The following is a 20,739-nucleotide window of genomic DNA, read 5'->3' as shown; positions in this document are numbered from 1 at the left end:
TGAGAAATTTTTAAGTGTGGCTTCTTTAAAGTGCTTATAAGAAAACTAATTTCACCAATTTTCCCCAATGAAGAATCTGAATCTCTCATTCAGTTCTTTCTCAAACCTGTCTCCAAACCTTTAGGCCAAGTATATTCCATGTGTCCTAAATGAAGTCTGTCTGGAGTGGCCCAAACTGATTTCATGAGCAGCAGCCCACAGAAGTATGCATTTCACCTGGGAGAGGGACGGATTTGACAATATCAGGTCTTTTTTATCACCTCATTAATACTGCCCCTACCTCTCATGCAGTTCCTGTTATCAGGAGAAAGAATCCATCCTGAAGGGCAAGCACAGGAAAAAAAAAGTGGTCCAGATGAAGAAAGTAAGCAGAGGTGGCTACAGGGGGATGATGCACAGGAATTAATACCTGAAAATAAGAAAGGAGGTATTAGCAGCTATAACAATATAAGCAACTAGAGAGAACATTCTCTCTCATTGCTACTGACATTAACCCAGAACTAAGACAGTTTTGTTATTTCTTTAAAATTAAAATAATGAAATTATTTCTAAGAACCACAAGCAATACAGTGTGACAGGATAGAATTATCCATGGAAAACCAGTACATTATCATAGTGATCTTTGCAACTTTTATACATCACAAAAAGTCTTTCAAACTCCATTTCAAACTTTTCTTAACTGCATGGGGAAACCTGTGGGATTTGCAGTCCTTGATTGTAATAACCCTTCTATAGATGGGGGATTTAAATTATTTGCTGAAACTTCTTGAGGAAACAAAAGAGAAAATACTTGCAATGTCTTACTCAAAGATAGTGGGAATTCAATGCCAAATTTCTTAACTTACTTTGAAACTGTGAATCAAAAGTTGCAAAATGTAAAAAAAAAGACACTGAAGATCTCTCCTGACTGCTATTATTACTATACACTAAAATTCAATCTAAACCACTTCCACAAACTTGCTGCTGAAGATTTTTCAGAATGGGTAATCTTCATAAGAAAACAAAAATCAGATTTTGAGTACATCCTTAGCAATGGCAGCAGACCTTATTCTAAAAAGCTTGGAAGTTCCAGGAATTTACACAATTGTTACTAATATAAAAACTAACAAGAACTGAAAACAAATTAACATGACAATTAAATAATGACATAAACTGAGAATGCTTCATAAATAATGGCATAAACTCAGAACTCAAACTGCAAGAAAATTGCTCATGTCATCAGTATAAAAAATCCAAACTCTGGTTAGTGTAAGATCTAATGGTTTACAAAATAGGAGAGTGGATGACAGTTTTATTACTACATCTGGAATTTCAATCAGCATGTAATTATTTCTTCAACATCAGTATGTCCTGCTATTCTGCAAGTACTCTATTCCCTCCTTTTTTGCCTGAACACATAAAGTAGAATAGAATAATTGAGAATGTAAAATTATAAAATGTACTAAATACAATAAAGAAAAAGAAGAAAACATTCTTCAGGGATAGATATTTTTTTAAACCTTGGGTTGTAAAATAAAACCTCTCAAACCATAATTATGATTAATCAATTAATGCTATGCCCTGCTAACTGAACAATTTACAGTAAGAATAGGTGGCTTTAGTTCTGAACATGTCTGAGGAAGGCTTTGTTCCAAAACAAATCCAGCACTGAAAGTACAAGTGCCTAACTCAGATACTCAGGAAAGTCTCCACCTTCCCTGGCATGGGGGTGTATTTTGAGGAAAAAAAGAAAAAAAAATGTAGCATTTATTAGCTGGAAACACTTCATACACAAAAAATATAACTGAAGCTGGCAGATAATATTCATATGAACATGCTCCCCACCCTTCAAGTCATGCCATGAAATAACAAAAAAGTCTGATATGAAAGATCTCTACCTAACAGAAACAATTTAGGGGTTTTTTTTTAGTCTTTAAGCTACAAGAGATCACTTGCACAAGATCTCAGAGAGAATATTTAATGCAATGAGGGGGATTATTTATTGTTTCACTGATTAAAATAATGTAGATGTACTTTCAGAGAAGGTTGATGACAGTAATCTTTTAAAAAATAATTATTACTGCAAAAGAAACTGAATCTAGTATGCCACAGAGAGAATTCTTTAAACTTAAAATGCTTTCCAAAAATGCTTCAATTGTCTTGTAAAAACATTCAGAACAAAGTGCAAGAAAATGGCATATACTACCTACTTATTATTCTTTTTGGCTGGTCATCATCCTGAAATGCTGCCTAGGTGGTTGCTTTCCTTAACACCAGATTGAACAGTTCCAAGTCAATAGCATGAATTATTTGTTTGTTTTAACCCAGTCCATTTGCTGAAAAGACTTGGTGTTCCAATGTATGACACGGTGTTCCAACTGCATGCTTATTTCTGCAATTACCAAAGTTGTTTTGATGAACTTACCATTAGGCTGCTTTACAGGATGGACTGCCACAAGACCCAACGGCTGGTGAATGTTATAAATCATAACTGTCTGGTTTCCTCCATGCCATTTATTGGCCCGAATTACTCGATTAGTATAGCGGTCACTCCAGTACACAAAATCTTCAAAGACAGTTAGACCATGTGGATGCTGCAGTATCTAAAAAGGCAAGGTTGATTACCAATTTACTTCTGGAGATTTGCAGATGTAAAGCTTGCAATGAAGTAATAACAGAGGTGAGCATAATTTTAAAATAAATAAATAATGAAGAAACTGTGTCTCAAAAGACATTTTTCAGAAAAAAAATGAAATATCATCTATTGTCTAAAAAACAATACATTAATAATGAGGAAAATATTTTTTTTTTAAGCTGGAATGCTATATAGACCCTCTGAGATGAAGAGAATGAGGAATTAACAAAGCAGTCTAACTACTTTGGGCAGAACCCACAGATAGAGAGTCAACTGTAGATTTTCAAAAGCACAAAAAGAAATGTCTAGTGAGAATTATGGACCTGTCAAGAACCTGCATCCTTGATAAGCTCCCCTAAAATTTACCAGAGAAGAAGGTGACTTATCTAGATTTCAGATAACCAGGAGTGGAAAGATTGCCTTGGCTCCTATATCGCACTAATTGTCCCTCCAGCCAACAGTAAAAGCCTCAATAGTCAATTATTGAAAACATTCACATGGTTATTTATACCAGTTTCTGTATGCCAGCTGAACAACTGCACTATTTGTTGGTACAAGGACAGTGCTACAAGCTGCCAGTTTGTACCAAGTTTTTGGTACCTCCAAATAATCTACTTTACTGGGAGATGGACTGTAAGAGGGATGGTCTTGATGGAGTTGCTGCACACAACAAGTCATAGCATAAAACCCTTCACTGCTGTCAAGAATAGTAGCAATAATCACTCACAAAAGACCAGGAAAAGTTTCTCCAGGCTTTCTCTACTATATTTGCCTACAGAAAATGCACCACCTAGTAGCAGCAGTGTCAGATGTCACCTTCAGATTTCATAGATGCAGACAGAACAGATGAGAATGCTATAAAGCACCAAGTCTACAGCTCCAGACTCTGCTGGACATCTCCTGAGAGACTGAATAGGATATGCAATTTCTCTTTTTCCAGCAGCAAGAAGCAGATAAAATACTTCACATCTGCTTCACTCAATAATTTTGAAGAAAAATACACCCAAGTCTATGACAAGGGTAATATATTTTTAAGTACTATCAGCGGGAACAAAGAAAAAGAATGGTTCCTTATTAATGGCTTACCAGATCACTTGCAACCACCTGTCGTCTGTTGTTTCCATTATAATCACAGAAATCAATATAATCAAGATAAGCATCAGCAAAATAGAGAAGCTTATTTGGATAATCAATGGAAAGTCCATTGGGCCAGTAGATTTTATTATTAATAATCACTGTGCGCATTTTGCCATCCATGCTGGCTTTTTCAATTCGAGGGTTTTGGCCCCAGTCCGTCCAGAACATTACATGAGCACTGAAAAAAGTAACTCATGGTTAGCAATCTGGGAGAAACATAGCTGCCTATTAAGAAACATTCCATTAAGAGTCATTAGCCAAAAAACAGAAGCAATCTTTCTATGAACAGTCCTACACAATGATACTGAAATAATTTATTTTAGCAACATGCTTACTGAAGATATTACAGTAATTTCAGTTACAGAAATTCTTTTAATACTTCTACTGCTGTTTCTACTTGTCAATAATAGCAGCATATAGAAGCTACTGGTGTCACTGGTTTTTAATTTTGATTATAATCTCATTCTCCTGCTGCAACATAGTAATTTAATACAGGCTTATACACTAACAGGCATGTATTGGTAATGTTAACAGCACTGAAACTGGCAGTAAATAGATTTCAAGGCATTGAAAACCTCAAAAAAAGAGTAAAATTTTGTAGATGAACAGTTCAAATCATCACATTAACCCTATACTACTTGCTGTCTGAAATGGGAAGGTGCTTTTGTGATAACAATAACAATCTATAAAATTATTTCAGACTTGGAACTATGAAGGTAGGCATATGACATGAAATCACATTAAGTTTGTGGTATACTACTAACTGAAGTGATATATCATAATTTTGAATTAATACTTCTTAACTTGGAAGCAAATGTAGAAAAATCTTTTGCAGGTAAAAAGCCATCTTGTTACACTGAAACAGAGCAACATATCACCAGTAATTACTTAATGATTTGAAATATTAATCAGCTCTGCAAACACTCTACATTGTTTCAAGTTGTCTCTTCCACTTATCATTTACAATTCCAATACAATTTGGGCATGTCTCAAATTGTAATAGTTACATCACAAAATAAGCATCTTAATAAAAAATAACTTGTAAAATCTTACTCAGTTCTGGGATCTAACACCAGTCCTCTTGGGTTTGTTACATTTTCACTGATCAGCACAGTCCTGTGGCTCCCATCCATTTTGGAGACTTCAATCGTTTCCAGAACAAAGTCTGTCCAGTAAAGGTTACGACCCACCCAATCTACCGCTATACTTTCAGTCACAGTGACACCACTGTCAAACACCTGTTCAATAACAAAAAAAGCATTTCTATAGATATGGAAAATTATGAACCAAATTTTCAATATCTTCTAGGTCTATTATGCAGAATGAATCATGGTGTACATACTCAAAATGATGGCATAGAATAAACCCAAACACTCCTACTAACTTCAGCAGGTCTATTGAAGAAGTTAGAATTTACTAATAGGAAAACCAGTTCATATTTTGATGTCTTCTTGAAAGTATTCAGTTTCCTTTTTCAAACAGCAATATGAAATGTTAGCTTAGCATCTACAAAGTTGTTTCACTTTGTTATCTCTCTTCTTACTATATTTGGATTTCCCTCTTCTCCTTTGTTAACTGAAGATACAGTGTCTTCATTTTCTCTCCATAAAAGACAAGAAAACTTCTTCAGTAAAACTTACTATTTTTCGGTCAGTCCCATTTTGGTAAGAACTCCAAATTTTATCCTGTGTTGTATCAGACCAAAAGATACGATCTGTGATTGAATCAAAATCAATAGCCACAATATTTGTCCCATCCCGAACCAGAGAATAAATACTGTGTGACTGAGAAGTGATGTTATCCACAACAATTTGGTTACGACTTGCCACCAGCAAAAGAAGATTCCCAGATTCTGTCAGAGGAATAGAAATTAAAATAAACCAATGAGCTATTCAACAGTAACTGGGAGGAAAAAAAAAAAAAAACTGAGTAATTTAACATGACTTTATAGCATCAAAACTGTAGTATCTAGACATACATATTGAAAGGACAAATTCAAATCAATTGTCAGGCCAAGATATAGTATCATATCCATTCTGTCCATCCTGACTTTTAAATCTATCTTGGCTTTCCTCCATAACTCTTTTCACAGATTTCCATTCCAGGCTCCTGTCTGGACCTTGGGTCTTACTCCCCCCTGTCTAACCAGTTTTCTGCTGACATCCAACACTCATTCCTCCATAAACGTCTTTCATCTCCCACTCCTGATTTAACTCCCAAAGTTTTTGGTACCTCCAATTAATCTACTCAGCCTGGTCTCCCTCCTTTGTAACTCACCTTCTCTTTTTTCCCCCTTTAGACCATGTGGGAACAAGGGAAAAGAAACAGATTACAGGAAAGCCATAGGTTGCTGTAATTAGTTTGCACAGATGAGATGCTGAAAAGCAACTAAAGAGTAGCAACCATAAAGAGAGCAAAGTACAAGAAACTCCTTATTAGTAACAGCCAAGCTTTTGTGCAGGGAAAATGCAAGTGTCTTCCACAACCTGAGTATATCCCTAAACCAGGAAACCTGTAGAGACAAATTCCACTGGGTTTATGGCTCCTCTGCCCTGTCAGTGTACTACAAAAGAGACAGAGAACAACTGGCATCTAGGCTGTATCAGTGATATTTGCGCCTTACAAATGAGCAAAGTACAGCATAGGCACCAGGTAAGTCTTATGAAAGGCTGGGATTTAAATACTTCGTGAGCATTGATCCTTCGTGAGCATTGATACTTTAAATACTTTGTGAGCATTATGCACAGTTAATTTTGGCCTATGGCTTACAAACCTCTGACATTGCTTTTCTTAAAAACATTATTTTTGACCACTGCAGGCTAAAAATAACAGTGTTCTTTTAAATATACAATTTCAATTAAATATTAGTTTCTAATTAACCCTACAGCTGACAGTTTTAATTCTCAAGGTAATCTGCCATGAACAGCTCTAAATGGCTGTTTATGTCAACTTTTTTTAAAAGACAAAAATACTATAATAGCAAAGTGTTGGGGGTTAGGATTTTTCCTTTAGTTGCTTTCTCTCATGCAATTTTCTCCCATTTGTTGCTAAGAGACAATAATGACTGGTACTTAAGAGAGACAAAGGATATCGCCAAGGAGAAGGGGGCTAGTGCAGCTGGCTGCCCTATCTAGCTGAGGGGCGTTCTCTCGGGAAGGGCAGCAACACCAGGAGATTTTGGCTGGGCAGTGAGGGGCTGGGCTGGGCTGGGCTCTCCTTGCTCTTGCTGTCACATCGGAGGAGGACGTCGGTCGAGCTCTTGCCACTGCCACCACCCAGCCCTGTACTGCTTCTTCCTTACTGTGGCTGAGCCTCTGCTTTTAAGAGCAGCTGTTGGACTGGCACCTTATTAACACCCTACCTCACTAGAAAGGACCCTCACCATCTATCTGGGTGCTTCAGGGGAAAACCCGGGACCCCGAGCCCCCTCCAAAGGAGCCCGCCGGCCGCTGCCCAACCCTGTCGTTTTTCTGCCACTGCTCCTGGTTTTCGCTACACACTAACCGCACACCCCCGCCTGCCGGGAAACCCCTGTGGCTCCTGCTACAGCTGTGGAGGTTCTGATACATTTCGTTTGCTACTCTGCCGTTCCAGCCGCCGCTCCGACGTTCCTGCTGCAGCCCGTTTCGCGACCCAGCCCGCCGCCATTGCCCCATGAGGGAGACGCGGCCGAGCTCGGCCACAGCGCCCCCTGCCGGCGCAGGGGAACCATCGCACCCGCCCTGCCCGGCCGGAGCCAGCAGCGCCCCTGCCGGCCGTGACCGGAACTGCACCAAAGGGGAAGCGCCGGCAGCCGAGCCAAGGCGGCCCCTGGGCTGCTGGTTGGGTTGGGTTGGGTTGGGTTTGGGTTGGGTTTGGGTTGGGTTGGGTTTGGGTTTGGGTTGGGTTTGGGTTGGGTTGGGTTGTGTTTGGTTTGCTGCTGCTGTCATTTCTGTTGGTTGTTTGTCTTGTTATACATATCTACATGTGTATATATATTAATAAAGAACTGTTATTCCTTTTCCCTGTTATATCTTTGTCTGAAAGGCCATTGATTTCTAAGTTATAACAAAGTTATAACAATTCTGAGGGAAGGGGGTCATATTTTCCATTCCAAGGGAAGTTCCCACCTTCCTTGGCAGACACCTGTCTTTCAAACTAAGACACAAAGCTGGACAGTTTTCAGGCACTGCTGTCATTCTTATCAATGTTTCTCACCTGCTGCTTTACAAGTCCTCCCATTGGCTTCTAGAATGTATCCTTCATCACAATAACACCTAAAAGATCCTCTCTCATTGTAACAGTGCTGACTACAAAAGCCTGGAGGGTCACATTCATTAATATCTTCACAGGTCTTGGAGTCATTTGCAAGCTGGTATCCAACAGGACAGGTACACTGAGCTCCAAAAGGTCCTTGAATACATTCGTGAGTGCAGCCAGCATTATTGTCAGAGCAGCTTTCCTGATCTGAAGTTGGGTTGGGGAAAGAGATAAGCAAATAGTCAAAAAATGCTTCTTATGATAAATTTAAGTCTTTACAATTGCATTATTAGCCAAAGACTGCTACTAAAATGACTGCAGAATCATCAGTTATGCAGTGTGAGAATGGACTGTGGTCCTCATGCAAAATACAAGATACACAGTACACATTAAGGCAGGTAACAACATCGCATGCACTGAATCCCATCAAATGAATGCCAAACAGAAGGCTGTCTATCTTTTTCAAAAATAGCTAGAAATATACGAAAATTTACTTTACCACTCTAATCCTAAAGCTGTATAAATAATAATTTAAAATAGTTTATAATCATACCTGGCTGGGGTTCATCTGAGAATGTGCATTGATTAAAGAGAAGAAATAGGAAAGAAGGAAAGAAAAAGATTATGTTTAAATCAATCCATAATCAAAATGAATACAAATTCTGGCTACACATTAACTTCTTGATTTTAATAATGATTCTTGAAGTTAAAATTTTAAAAGAGAATATTAAGGACTGAATCACATTTCATCTGAATATAAAGCATATTATGCTTTAGTGAATGTGTCCAGGAAAACAAATTCCCATGTAGTTGTATAAAAATCTAAAATCAGTGGAAGTCTCACTGGAATTCAGAGCACAAGATTGGACATAGCAAATGAATTCCTCAGCCATCATTGTAGTCTCTTTTCACTGAAATCAAGTTCAACTTAGAAATTTGAGCTCAAATTACATTGTGATTACATTTCTGCCAGAGGCATTGTGACATTACATAGAACATGCTGAATATTCAATTCTTTCTGAAGACATGACACATAGTCTACAGTAGATACTTGAAGAGTAACTTACTGCACAATGGGGATTCATCAGCTCCATTAGGACAATCAGCAGAATTATCACATACTTTGCTGAGATTCACACAGATACTGTGACCTGGACACTGCCACTGCCAGCTGGGGCACCGGAAAGGTTGAGTTGGACAATCTCTCTCATCGCTCATGTCCCTGCAGTCGTTATCACCATCACAGATCCACGCTCGATACACACAGTTGCCATTATCACAGCGGAAAAGCGACGGAGGACATGTTCTGGCAGGACACCTATGATGTTCATCTGAGCCATCTGCACAATCAACATGGCCATCACATTCCCAGTTATCAGGAACACAACTGCCATCTGATTGACACTGGAATTCATTCTGGTGGCACATCCCTGGTGGTCTTGTAGCTAGAACAGTGACATTCAACAGTTCAGAAGCTGTTTCAATTTTAGAGAGAGAAGCAAAACCACTATGTTCAGTTCATCTTGTATATAACTAGTTACAGTGCTATTAAGAAATTTATTGCTTTTAGATCAGGCCATAGAATCACAGTCAGTCAATCTATATGACATTTCAAAATGTGACTAATTTAACTCCTACTTTATAATGTGGTCAACAAGGCAATTCAACTATTGTTATACTTTGAGCAAGCACATATTTATACCTATGTACTTGTCCACAGCTACAGAAAATCAGTTTCTCTTTCACCACCCTGTGTTGTAACATTTTAACTAATTTAAGTGTAAAAAATCACTCAAAACAAGTTTTAATCTAACTGTCATGAACACCAGGTTTTTCAGATTAATAGACTTTATTTTACTTTAAAATCTGGAGACTGAAATGCCAAGTAAAACAAAATTTTATTGCCAAAAGGAATGCAAACTGTCCTCTGCTTGGACCAACTACTCTTGCCAGCATAATCTGTTTAGTCTGCTCCAAGATGATTAGAGAGATGAAGCACCTCTCCTACAAGAAAAGACTAAAAGAATTAAAATTGTTCAGCCTGGAAAAGAGTAAGCTTGGGGGTGACCTAATTGTGGCCTTTCTTATAGGCTCCCTTCAGGTACTGAAAGATGGAGAGAAAATTTTTACAAGGCCATATAGTTACAGGACAAAGAGGAATGGCTTCAAACTGAAAGAAAACAGGTTTAGATTAGATATTAGGAATAAATTATGTACTGTGAGGATGGTGAGGCACTGGAACAGGTTTTCCAGAGAAATTGTGGATGCCATATCCCTGGAAGTGTTCAAGACCAGGTGGGATGAGGCTTTGAGCAACCTGGTCTAGTGAAAGGTGTCTCTACCCATGGTAGGGGGGTTGAAATTAGACGATCTTTAAGGTTCCTTCCAACCCAAGCCATTCTATGATTCTATGATATTCTTGCGCTGGAACCTGTGTTTGAAATTTCTGCTCAGGAAAATGATGTAAAGACAAGTTTCCCTGAAAAGAATATTAAGATGTCAAGGACAGTATTTGACATAGCAGATTAAAGGAAATTTCCAGAAGCATCACTTAATAACTGAAGCCTTTCTTTCAGCATCAATATACTTACGGCAATCAACCTCGTCTGAGTGATCGTTACAGTCAAAAACACCATCACACTGGTAGTAGGTGCTGATACACTGGTCTCCACTTAGACATTTAAACTCTGTGGCACTGCAGTTATATACTACAAAATTTAAAAATATTGAATGTTATTTATTTCTTTTACAGAGCTAGACTGCATCAGATTTACCCTACAGGTGCTTAAGTCTGATATGGTATCAATTCCACTGAAGACCATAATTTCCCTGAGACACAGAAAATGCAGTGACTTTGTAATTCACAGAAAACAGAGGAAATAGATTTCAGCCCTCCACAAACAGCCCAGAGATCAAAAGCACCACAAACAGGATTAATTTATGGATAGGTTTATTACGCATTCTGCTGTCTTGGAGCTGGTAATATGAGATCACCAAAGACTCCTTTGGGGGCAAGTGTGAGGAAACAGGAAAGAGGCATTCAACAAAGAAAGTTACACTTACTGCAGTCATGCTCATCAGCACCATCTATACAATCTTTGTCTCCATCGCAGACATAGAATGGGTCAATACAGCGATGGTCTGGACACTGGAATTGCCTGGGCTCACAAGTACCTGTGAAAGCTATTAAGAATGACAATAAATACAAATGTGTTTCTTTCCTCTCTTTTGAAATCAGCATATTGCTGAGAAAGTAGAAAAACATTATCCCTAACTTGCAGCATATAATACAGCAACTAGCAATCATATAAATTATAGGCACTAATAAATTAATATCAGTTAATTTTTCATTTATATGTAGGCTTGGAATATAAACAAAAGATTCCACATAGTGATAAATAACTCAAAAGAAAGTATATGAAAAAGCTACTATCTTACTTCTGGTAAAAACTTCCAGCCTTAGCCATCAGTGAGATCACTTATGAAGTAGGTGTTTAGAACATCTCAGTTTTAACTGCTTTTTGCTAATTACAGTGGATTACATTATGCAGCACCATGATTATGATTATCACATTTGCCTCTTTTTATTTTTTTTTAATTATTTCTCTGCATTCTACTTGGCCCTGGATCTTCAAATTAGACAAGTTTTCCATATCTTAAGGACTACAAAATATCAGTCTAAATTAGATACTAGCCCTTTTTTCCCAATTTCATTTATCATCCTTATACCAACAGATATGTCTATGAAGATATGCACAGTTGACTATAAAAACAGATAATCATTATACTCACTGCAGTTTTTTTCATCTGAGCCATCACCACAGTCATTATCAGTATCACATAGCCAGATTCTTGGAATACATCTTCTATTATCACAGGTGAACTGGGTCTCAGGGCATGAAGAGGGACCTTGTGTAGGACAATGCAACTCATCACTGCCATCAAAACAGTCATTATGTTTATCACAATGCCAGCGACCGGGAATACACTGTCCACTGGCACAGGTAAAAGCTGAAGAAGCACAAGTATTGTCTGAAAAAAAAAAAAAAAAGTCTTTATAAAGATCTCCAAATCTTGCCTTTCCTGCAACAGTTATCAATACATTCATTACACTTACAGAATGCCAAATATGCATCAAATTCTGAAGTGCACATTGCTTAGAATTAAAATGTCTGTTATGCAACATGCTGCAGAACTGAACAGAATACTTACAAACTTTTTTAAACTGCAAGAAGCAATAAAAAATTACACTGTTAAGCACTCCACAACAATCTAAAGAACAAGAAAAGTAACTTCTTCTAGTAAACTACTTTTCCCCAAAAGATATTCTAGTTATTCTAAAATGGCCTATTAATAAGAAACAGTTTATACCTCAGTCATACTAGTTAGTCCTGTGCATTAGGGAGCACATTTTACTACTGTGTCCCATTTTCTTGTTCGTGACTTAAAGGAATTAACTCTGAAGAAGCACCAGATATGTCATAAAAGCCTCTTCGATATCTTCAGTATCTTATCCTCTCTTCAATGCCTTATCAACTGTGATTATCTCACCGTTCTCTCAATTTACTTGAACAACAAAATATTTTTTGTGAGACATTTTACTGTAAAACCAGGAAATGAACCACTGTGCTTTTAATTTACTTAATTGTTAAAATCCAGATGTAACAAATGGATCAGCATTGCCCAAATATTTTGAAAAATAAATCTTTCATTCTGATGTTAAGTGAAATAAAATGAACTGCTTTAATCTTAGAGGAAGTTTAGGCAATGCATATGGTTTTGTTATTTTTCTTATAGTGCTATTTTATAAGTGTCTTCATCTTTACTAAGATGGCTTGGTCCTCTCCATGCATCCAAATTAGGCCAGCTATTGATATTCCAATATCTTTCAAAATTTACAAAAAAAAAAAAAAGAAGACAATATTTTTCGTTAGAAAATAAATTTTTGTTACTCCGTAAACTGAATTTTGAGAACAGCAAGATATGAATATTTTCATGCATTGTTTAGGTGGCTGGTACTGAATCCTGGATTACTATGATGTCATTTCCAAAGTAACTAATTATATTCCAAGTAATTTCCAAAGTAACTAATTTCCCAGGAAGATTTCAAGATTTATTCACAGATGCAGCCCTAAAAAATTGGAGCTTATTCCAATGAAGCCATATTGATTCATTAAATTTCCTGAACGGCAAACAAGGAACACTAACTGCAGATTACTTACTTAAAGAACCACAGTTTTGTTCATCACTGTTATCATGGCAATCATCAACACCATCACACTGATAGTATCGAGGCACACATCTTCCATTACCACAGGAAAATGAGTAGGAGCCACACTGCAAAGTGGGTGGCTCATTGGATGGATCTTCCACGCATGCCAGTTGATTTGAAGCCAGCTTCATGCCATAAGGACACCCACAAACTCTCTGAAAGTTTGGGACTGGGAAGCAGAAATGGCTGCAGTCTCCATTGGGATTTGTTCCTCTATTACAGTAGTTAGAGCCTTAAAATGTGATAGAGAAGATCAATGCACATACTACAGTTAACATCTTGGGAACTATTAAAAGTGCACAATAACTGTAAAAAAAAAGTGCTGTAGCAAGTCCTGGTTTTGTATACACTGCACAACCAGGTCAAGCTCATCGGCAGCAATATTAGCAGTAACATAAAAGAAGTGTTGCATTCCATATACTCTTCCTGACACAAATGTTTATGGAAACTGAAAACATACTATTAAATTTCATCCAATTTTCTGATCATTTTCAGCAACTGTCTGGAAATAAGTATACTACCACAAAAGAGAACCTCTGCCTGACCAAGGCTGTGAGACCAGATGCAATCTTTCGATACCAAGTAGTCAGTGAGACTTAGATTTAATCATATGTTTGATGAGTGCATTGGCTGTTTCACAAAATTAACTACAACACCAAATCCTTGGCTTAGATCATAGAATCACATAGAATTTAAGAAAACAAAATTTTAAAAATAGTGATTTATACATAGTAATTACTTGAAGAATAATAGGTTTTTTTAACATTTACCCAATTCCTCAAAATAAATAATTTACTTTAAGTAAAACTTCTACCAGAAAAGGAGAAATACGAAGTTGTAGTTGGTGATAAAATTACACAAAACACAATGGAATCATAATTTCATTTTGGTCACTTTTTAAGTACAGTAACAGAAGGGGTAGAGGGAAATTGCATCCAGTCACAAAGCAGTGATACAATAATACAACGGATTTAAACAACTGGAAATAAAAAACATGTGATTGCAAGTGCCTGTGCTGCCTCCCTTGCATGTCAGTTACGATTCAGTGAAGCCATTAATAGAACTGAAACTGGAAATCTGCTGTCCTGACATTTTGTCTCTTATTCCCTATTTCACATCCCCCCTCTGTAGAAGAAAGGGGCTCACCTATTTGGGAATGAGCGTCGTATGCTTTAACATGCATAATGTTACTAATGCCCCTCCTAATAATAGTCATTTCTCCTCCATCAGACTTCCTTACACGAACTATTCCACCAAGTCTCCAATCAGTGAAATAGGCATAACCTGTTTTGAAAAATATTTAATATATTATACAGAAATATGATATAAAAGATCAACTATCATTAAAAAAACCTAGAGGACTTTTCATGAAAATTTAACCATTTTTCATAACTGTTTCATGAAAAAGACAAAAGGACCTTCACCACTTATAATGCTGTCAAAGAGAGCCTTCAGTCACAGGCAGACATAACTTAGGAAAACCTTCTCAAATTTTACTGAAATTGACACATAACAAACCCAACTAGAATTTCAAACTCCAAGGCAATTTTAAGTAATTCATTAAGACTACTTCACAGAAAGTTTTAGAGTATTTTTGAAGATATTTTTATACACAATCAAAAAGGGTCACATACTGACATCTTTCTTCAGACACAACATAAATCCAGGACTAAACTTTACATATAATTATTAGAAATCCTGAAGTGTTGACCATCTCTGGAGTGGTCATTCACTTTGTCTGTTCAGCATGAATAACTCACCTTGGAAGCTATACTTAGTACAGCATATCTGAGCTGTTTCACTACATGAATTACCTGACCTATCTAAAACTATTAAAAAATGAATATACATAAAACCAGTTCTAAAAACAAGCAAGAAGTACTGAAGACATATTTTTAATAGACACTTTCAAGAGTGCTTTTTGGGAAAACCAGTATTGCAAAATCTCTGTCATTTTATGTCACGAACTCACAGATCACCATATGAAAAGAAAAATCTGTAATAATGATTGATAATCTTTTTCAGTGCCAGACTTACCTCCAAAAATTGTAAGGCCAAATGGGTGAGTCATTTGAGTAATATGTTCAAGAGTCCGTCTGTCAAGCCCATCAAATGTGCTGTGCTCAATTTTATCAAAAAAAGCATCCACCCAGTACAACCTCAGAGAACTAGAAATAATGAAAATGTTATATCTTTTTGTGACATTATGTCCATTATGAAGCACTAGCATCTTCTTAAATAATAATCTTCAACATACAAGAAGTTATTGGGGTAAGTGAGGAGGGATTATGAGAAAACCTTATATTTTAAGGGTTTTCAACCAATTGAAAGATAAGGTCTTCAAGAAAAGAGTGCCAGTGCATGCAATCTGACATCATTCCTTTATTTTTACTCCCTAACAATTTAAAGTAAGAAACATGTTTGCTCAAAAATAGTTTCTCTGTCTTCTGTGTTGCCCATACCTCCAGTCAATGGCGAGGCCATTAGGCCAGCCTAGGGTTGTATTGACAATTGGCAAGGCATGGGATCCATCGCTCCAGGCCCTCATGATTTTTGCTGGACGGAACCAATCTGTCCAGAATATATACCTGAAAAGACACATCAGAAGACATATAAACTAAATTATATGATGTGATTAAACAGAGCAAACATTTGAAACGGCATTAACATTTTTCTTTGTATTACATCCTTCACATAACTTAAAAAAATACAGTTTAATGTTGTCCTTCTCCTCAATTGGCAGTAGTACTGACAATCCATATTTATCCTGTATACAACAACCAGAATCTCTGTAAGTATTTTATTTGTAAGTATTTGAAAGTCCTTTAGATATAAAATACCCATAAGTTGGTTAAAATTGTTAAGGTTCTCATGTAATTACTGACAGAGAAATAGAACCAATCAAAAAGGCATCTTCCAGCATGAATACTACAAAGAATTTTCTGTTGATCCATTTAACTTATGCTTACCGTCACAGAGTCAAAGTTAATGTTAAATAATTTTATAAAGTAGCAAACAAAAAAATGTTGGGATATCCAAGGATCCAGGTTCAACATTATTCTTACGAGATTACTTTCAAAATAGTGTATTTGGTTACTCATGAAAAGTAGTACGACATTATGAAGCCAAACTATGCAGTGAAAGAAACACTGTCTTGGGATTGGCAAAGAACACAGAGTATGGAATCTGAAAGTAAGCATTTCCATCAAAGAAAAGCAGGGCTTCGTTTTGTGTATGGAGTCACATATTGTAAGGTCTGTATCAAATACAGACAGTAGTATCCAATATGGCTCAAATAAAGAAATTCAGAGAGAAAACTATGGAACCAATGTTAGCAGTCTGTGAATTGAAAGTGTATTAAAAACAATTTAGCAAACTCCATCTTTCAACCAAGAGAAATAGCTTTGTGAGTGATACAAAGAAACCAAGTTCTTTTGCCTTTTTATCAATGAACAGGAGTAAAAGGAAAAAAACATAGTGCTTTTAAAGAGAGTTCTTTTGAGTGCTTCTGTCATGTGGAATCTCTCTCACCATGCCCTTTCCTCTGGGTGCTAAATCCTAGGCTGGAATAAAACAAACAAAATAAAGACAAGACAACTGAAAAGGGATAGTATTTTGAAAAGAACAAAAATCCAGAATCAGATGTAAAATCTGATATCACCAGTTCTGTTTAAACCATGAATTTGTACATATAGTTTAAAATGAGATTCTAAACTTACCCAATAACAGGATGAACCACTATTGAACGAGGATTATTTAAATTCTGAACAATAGCTCTCCTGGATTTATCTGCCAACCTCATCACACTAATGCTCCTGTATCGAGGATCTGTCCAGTAGAGGTTCTTTGAGATCCAGTCAAAAGCTAAATCTTCAACACTTTCCACTCTATTAGCAGTCAAGATCTCTCTTCCTAGAATTTATAACACATATAACGATTGCAAATGTTTAGGAACAGGGGAAATAACGAGTGCAGTAGTCTATTGACGAAACTTGTGGTTTCCCTTGGTAAAAATGCTACCTCTGTGCTACTTAATATAAAGACCAATAACCAAGGGGAAGGAGGGGTGCCCTTTGCTCTAGACAAGGTGTATCTCCACGAGCACAACTGGAAAACAGGGGAAATAAAGAGTAGCCAAAGGTCAGAGAAAAATCTGTCACTAAGTTTACACTGAGGATTTTACAAATAAAGGTCAGTAAGGTCAGTGCAGTAACATCTTGCTCAACAGCCAGACTTTACCTACTCTTTGCATAGTAATGGTCAGCTGCAGTCTACCATTAACCTGACCCAAGGCAGCAAGCAAGCACAGAGAGAAACATTCTTTACACTAGCATAAATAGGATTTCCAAAAATCTCACAAAGTTTATCTTCTTTTTCTGTATTACAGGATCATAGCAAACATCCTGCTTTCCAGATAGGGAAATTAAAATGAAACACAGTTTCATACTACTGAACGGCATACTTGTCTGCATAAAAAGACTAGTGAGGGCAAATACCAGTTGTGAGAAGTACTACAAATAGTTAATTTTCAAATACATTCAGCAAGTTTGTCAAACAAGAGAATTCAATAAGCTTAATGCAAGTTGTAAAAACATTTTTGAGAAACATCTTCCAGGTTACTGGGGTCACACTGAGATTTATCTGTATTTCTCATAATGTGACATTTCCTGATTTTTTTTAGAAAAATATATATTAGTCTCTTTACCATAATTACTCTACAATTCCCAAGCATGAGTCTCACCTGAACCATCAGTTTTCTGTTTATAGATCATGTCTTTACTTGTGTCTGAAAAAAAAATTGTGTCATCCTGAGCACTGAAGTCAATTCCAACAAAGTATGAAGGGCTCCCTGTTACAGGTATGATCACATCTTCCTGGGTGGAGAGATTGAATGGGATTCCCCGCACTGCCGTCTGGGATGAGAACAGCAGAAACTGTCGCACAGCTGTGAAAGGAAAAATCAGACACAGACTTTACTGTTTCACAAGGGGGGGACACCTGAGCATTAAGAAAAGCTTTGTTTTATTTTGGTAACACTAATAGCCTGGAAGTGGAAAAACGGAGAATGAGAAAATAGGGATTTAAATACTGACAAGACATAAAAACTGAGGGAGAAAACCAAAATCCAATCCAGAATATTAGGTGATGTGGTCAAGTATTCTTCTTTCATTGTTACTGTGGTCCTAATACACTTTTAAAGAAATCATTATGCCCGTGGAAGCAGAAATAATCTTGTGTAGTCTTGTCTTTATAATCATCTATTAAAAAATAACTCACAGGCTTTATGGTCGAGCCAACATAAAGCTAGACAATATCTGGGGTAGCCAGATAAATGAATGCCCAAATACTAAAATTATAGACAACATATATGACATACTTTGTTAGTAGACAGTCATAGTAAACGTGCATCAGTGACAATTCTGCACTCAAATAAGAAGCAGAAGATTGCTGATAGAAACACAGAGCTCCAAAACAATCTATTATACTTGCCATGTGCTCAAAGGGAGAAGACCGACCTAATCTGCATAGTACTGCACAGGAAAGCAGGCTTATATGTTCAAAATAATGCAAAATCTGCATATTAGCAAAATCTGATATCAGGATTAAGAGTTCAATCATACAGCTGTCTACACACATTCCATATTTAACTCAAAATCCTCACTAAAGGAGGTGAGTTTAAGTTGTGGCTTGAAATGAACATCAGCAGAAATGACTACATTTAAAGCTGTCAAAAAGAGTTGTGGTGAAAAGACAAAAAGTCCACACTATATTGAAACTACTGAAGAGAAGAAAGATGTTCTAGAAACAGCTCTAGAGCTAATGGAGTAGCATTGCTTCCAACAATTGTAAGGCATTTTCTTACCAACACAATGTCGTCCATCCACATGTAGGTCAAAGCCCAGGACACACCTACAGCGATAACCTAGGCCATCATTATCTGTTTTGTGGCTGAGAACACAGACCTGTTCACATCCCCCATTATTACTTCCACAAGGATTTCTTACTGGAAAATAATACAGATAGAATTATAATGTCCTCTATTAACCGAATGGCATCACTATCTTGATTTTTCGGGATTTTCTTCAACATCCACAATAAATCATGTGGATTATGTGAGAGTTACATCACATGGACAACATACCCCACCAGTTCTACTGTGGAATGTACCGAAATCACATCAGAGGTAACCATCATTAAGGAATTCAGCTTATACAGACACACTCAGCACACAGCATTAAGGCCATAATTTGGGCTGTAGTCTTCTGCACATAGACCTACTTCAGAACTACATCTCACAGAATTAATTGAATACTAGTAGCCTTTTCACTGCATTCATTGCAGTGCTGAGGAAAAAAATCCTAAACACCAATACTACTCAAACCCACAGGTTTGACTCCACTGAGTATCAGTCTATTTATAAAGCTCCCCCTACTCTTGAATTTGACAATTCATTAGCTACAGGAGTTAGATGAAACAACTAGGTGATAAAAATCAGCCCAGTTTTACAATACAAATTTATTTATCATAGTTACAGTTCCTTACAGCAAAGTATAAGTCTCATAATTTTTACCAGTTTTTGGTAACATGCTTCCCAAATCTCCCTTCATAATCTATTTATGGTCTTACCAAATGGCTGCCTGGCAGCGTGGTAAACTGTCACTCCATAAGGTCTCAGAGAAGAGTGGTAGATCACTTGAGGGTTAGTCTCTGAAAATTTGTTAGCTTTCACCACTGCCATTTTGGTCCAATCAGTGAAATAAACATTGTGTTCAAATAAAGTGATTCCATATGGATGAGGAATCAATGAGCCTCCATGAGCTACTGTTCTCCTGTTATAAAGATGATTTAAAATTATTTACCAAATATTACCTAGACAATAACATTATTAACAGAAAAAAGGATACAGTATTTTTAATTCATTCACTGGTTTTTGCTTTAACAGAGAAGCTACTAAAGTACAAATGAAAAAGATCAAATGAACTGAAGAGACAAAGCTAAACATACACAGTTCATCAACCTAAAGGATATGGCAGTGAAAATAGACAAAAAGTGTTAGCAAATTCCAAGAAAATACAGTGAGTAAAGATGAGAGGAGAAAAGATACCAACATTAATTTTATAATTTAGTAAGTGAAAAAATACATTGAACAATAGACCTGTCAAATAAGCAGAAGACTGTTTTTTGAAGTCAATATATAGAAGGTATGCTACAGGGGACATTTTTTTTTTGTTTTGAGTAACTGATACTAATCTGATACAGAGATAAGCAGGCTTCTAAACAACACTATGCTGTAAGACACAGTCCCATAAAAACTCAAGGACTCCCTTCTTGCATGCTGTGATTTAGTCTCCCCAGCATCATAATAAGGTGAAGGATGACTTAATATTTGACAGCAAAGATTTATAAAATATAAGAAAAGCATTTAAAACCTATCACACAAGTTAGTGTTTTGAAGTGGGATAGTTCATATAAATTC

The 20,739-nt window shown here is 36.7% G+C and overlaps 1 protein-coding gene across 1 annotated transcript in view; it reads right to left on the bottom strand.

Annotated features, from left to right (window-relative positions):
* Positions 1 to 20,739, bottom strand: part of LRP2 (LDL receptor related protein 2) — a 114,804-nt gene that overhangs the window by 55,368 nt on the left and 38,697 nt on the right. Inside the window, exons 14-31 of the mRNA XM_053982835.1 lie at positions 19,890 to 20,092; positions 19,126 to 19,266; positions 18,004 to 18,207; positions 16,982 to 17,174; positions 15,725 to 15,850; positions 15,300 to 15,430; positions 14,409 to 14,546; positions 13,213 to 13,494; positions 11,783 to 12,022; positions 11,054 to 11,173; positions 10,582 to 10,698; positions 9,058 to 9,435; positions 7,949 to 8,197; positions 5,392 to 5,603; positions 4,805 to 4,989; positions 3,701 to 3,929; positions 2,405 to 2,582; positions 281 to 409 (exon numbers count right to left, since the gene is read on the bottom strand). Of these exons, the coding sequence (XP_053838810.1) occupies positions 281 to 409; positions 2,405 to 2,582; positions 3,701 to 3,929; positions 4,805 to 4,989; positions 5,392 to 5,603; positions 7,949 to 8,197; positions 9,058 to 9,435; positions 10,582 to 10,698; positions 11,054 to 11,173; positions 11,783 to 12,022; positions 13,213 to 13,494; positions 14,409 to 14,546; positions 15,300 to 15,430; positions 15,725 to 15,850; positions 16,982 to 17,174; positions 18,004 to 18,207; positions 19,126 to 19,266; positions 19,890 to 20,092 (3,455 nt within the window). The remainder of the gene's footprint in view (positions 1 to 280; positions 410 to 2,404; positions 2,583 to 3,700; positions 3,930 to 4,804; positions 4,990 to 5,391; positions 5,604 to 7,948; positions 8,198 to 9,057; positions 9,436 to 10,581; positions 10,699 to 11,053; positions 11,174 to 11,782; positions 12,023 to 13,212; positions 13,495 to 14,408; positions 14,547 to 15,299; positions 15,431 to 15,724; positions 15,851 to 16,981; positions 17,175 to 18,003; positions 18,208 to 19,125; positions 19,267 to 19,889; positions 20,093 to 20,739) is intronic.

Source organism: Vidua macroura, chromosome 7, assembly GCF_024509145.1.
Source record: "Vidua macroura isolate BioBank_ID:100142 chromosome 7, ASM2450914v1, whole genome shotgun sequence".
NCBI classification, from domain to species: Eukaryota; Metazoa; Chordata; class Aves; order Passeriformes; family Viduidae; genus Vidua; species Vidua macroura.
This window is presented reverse-complemented; position numbering and strand designations above follow the sequence as displayed.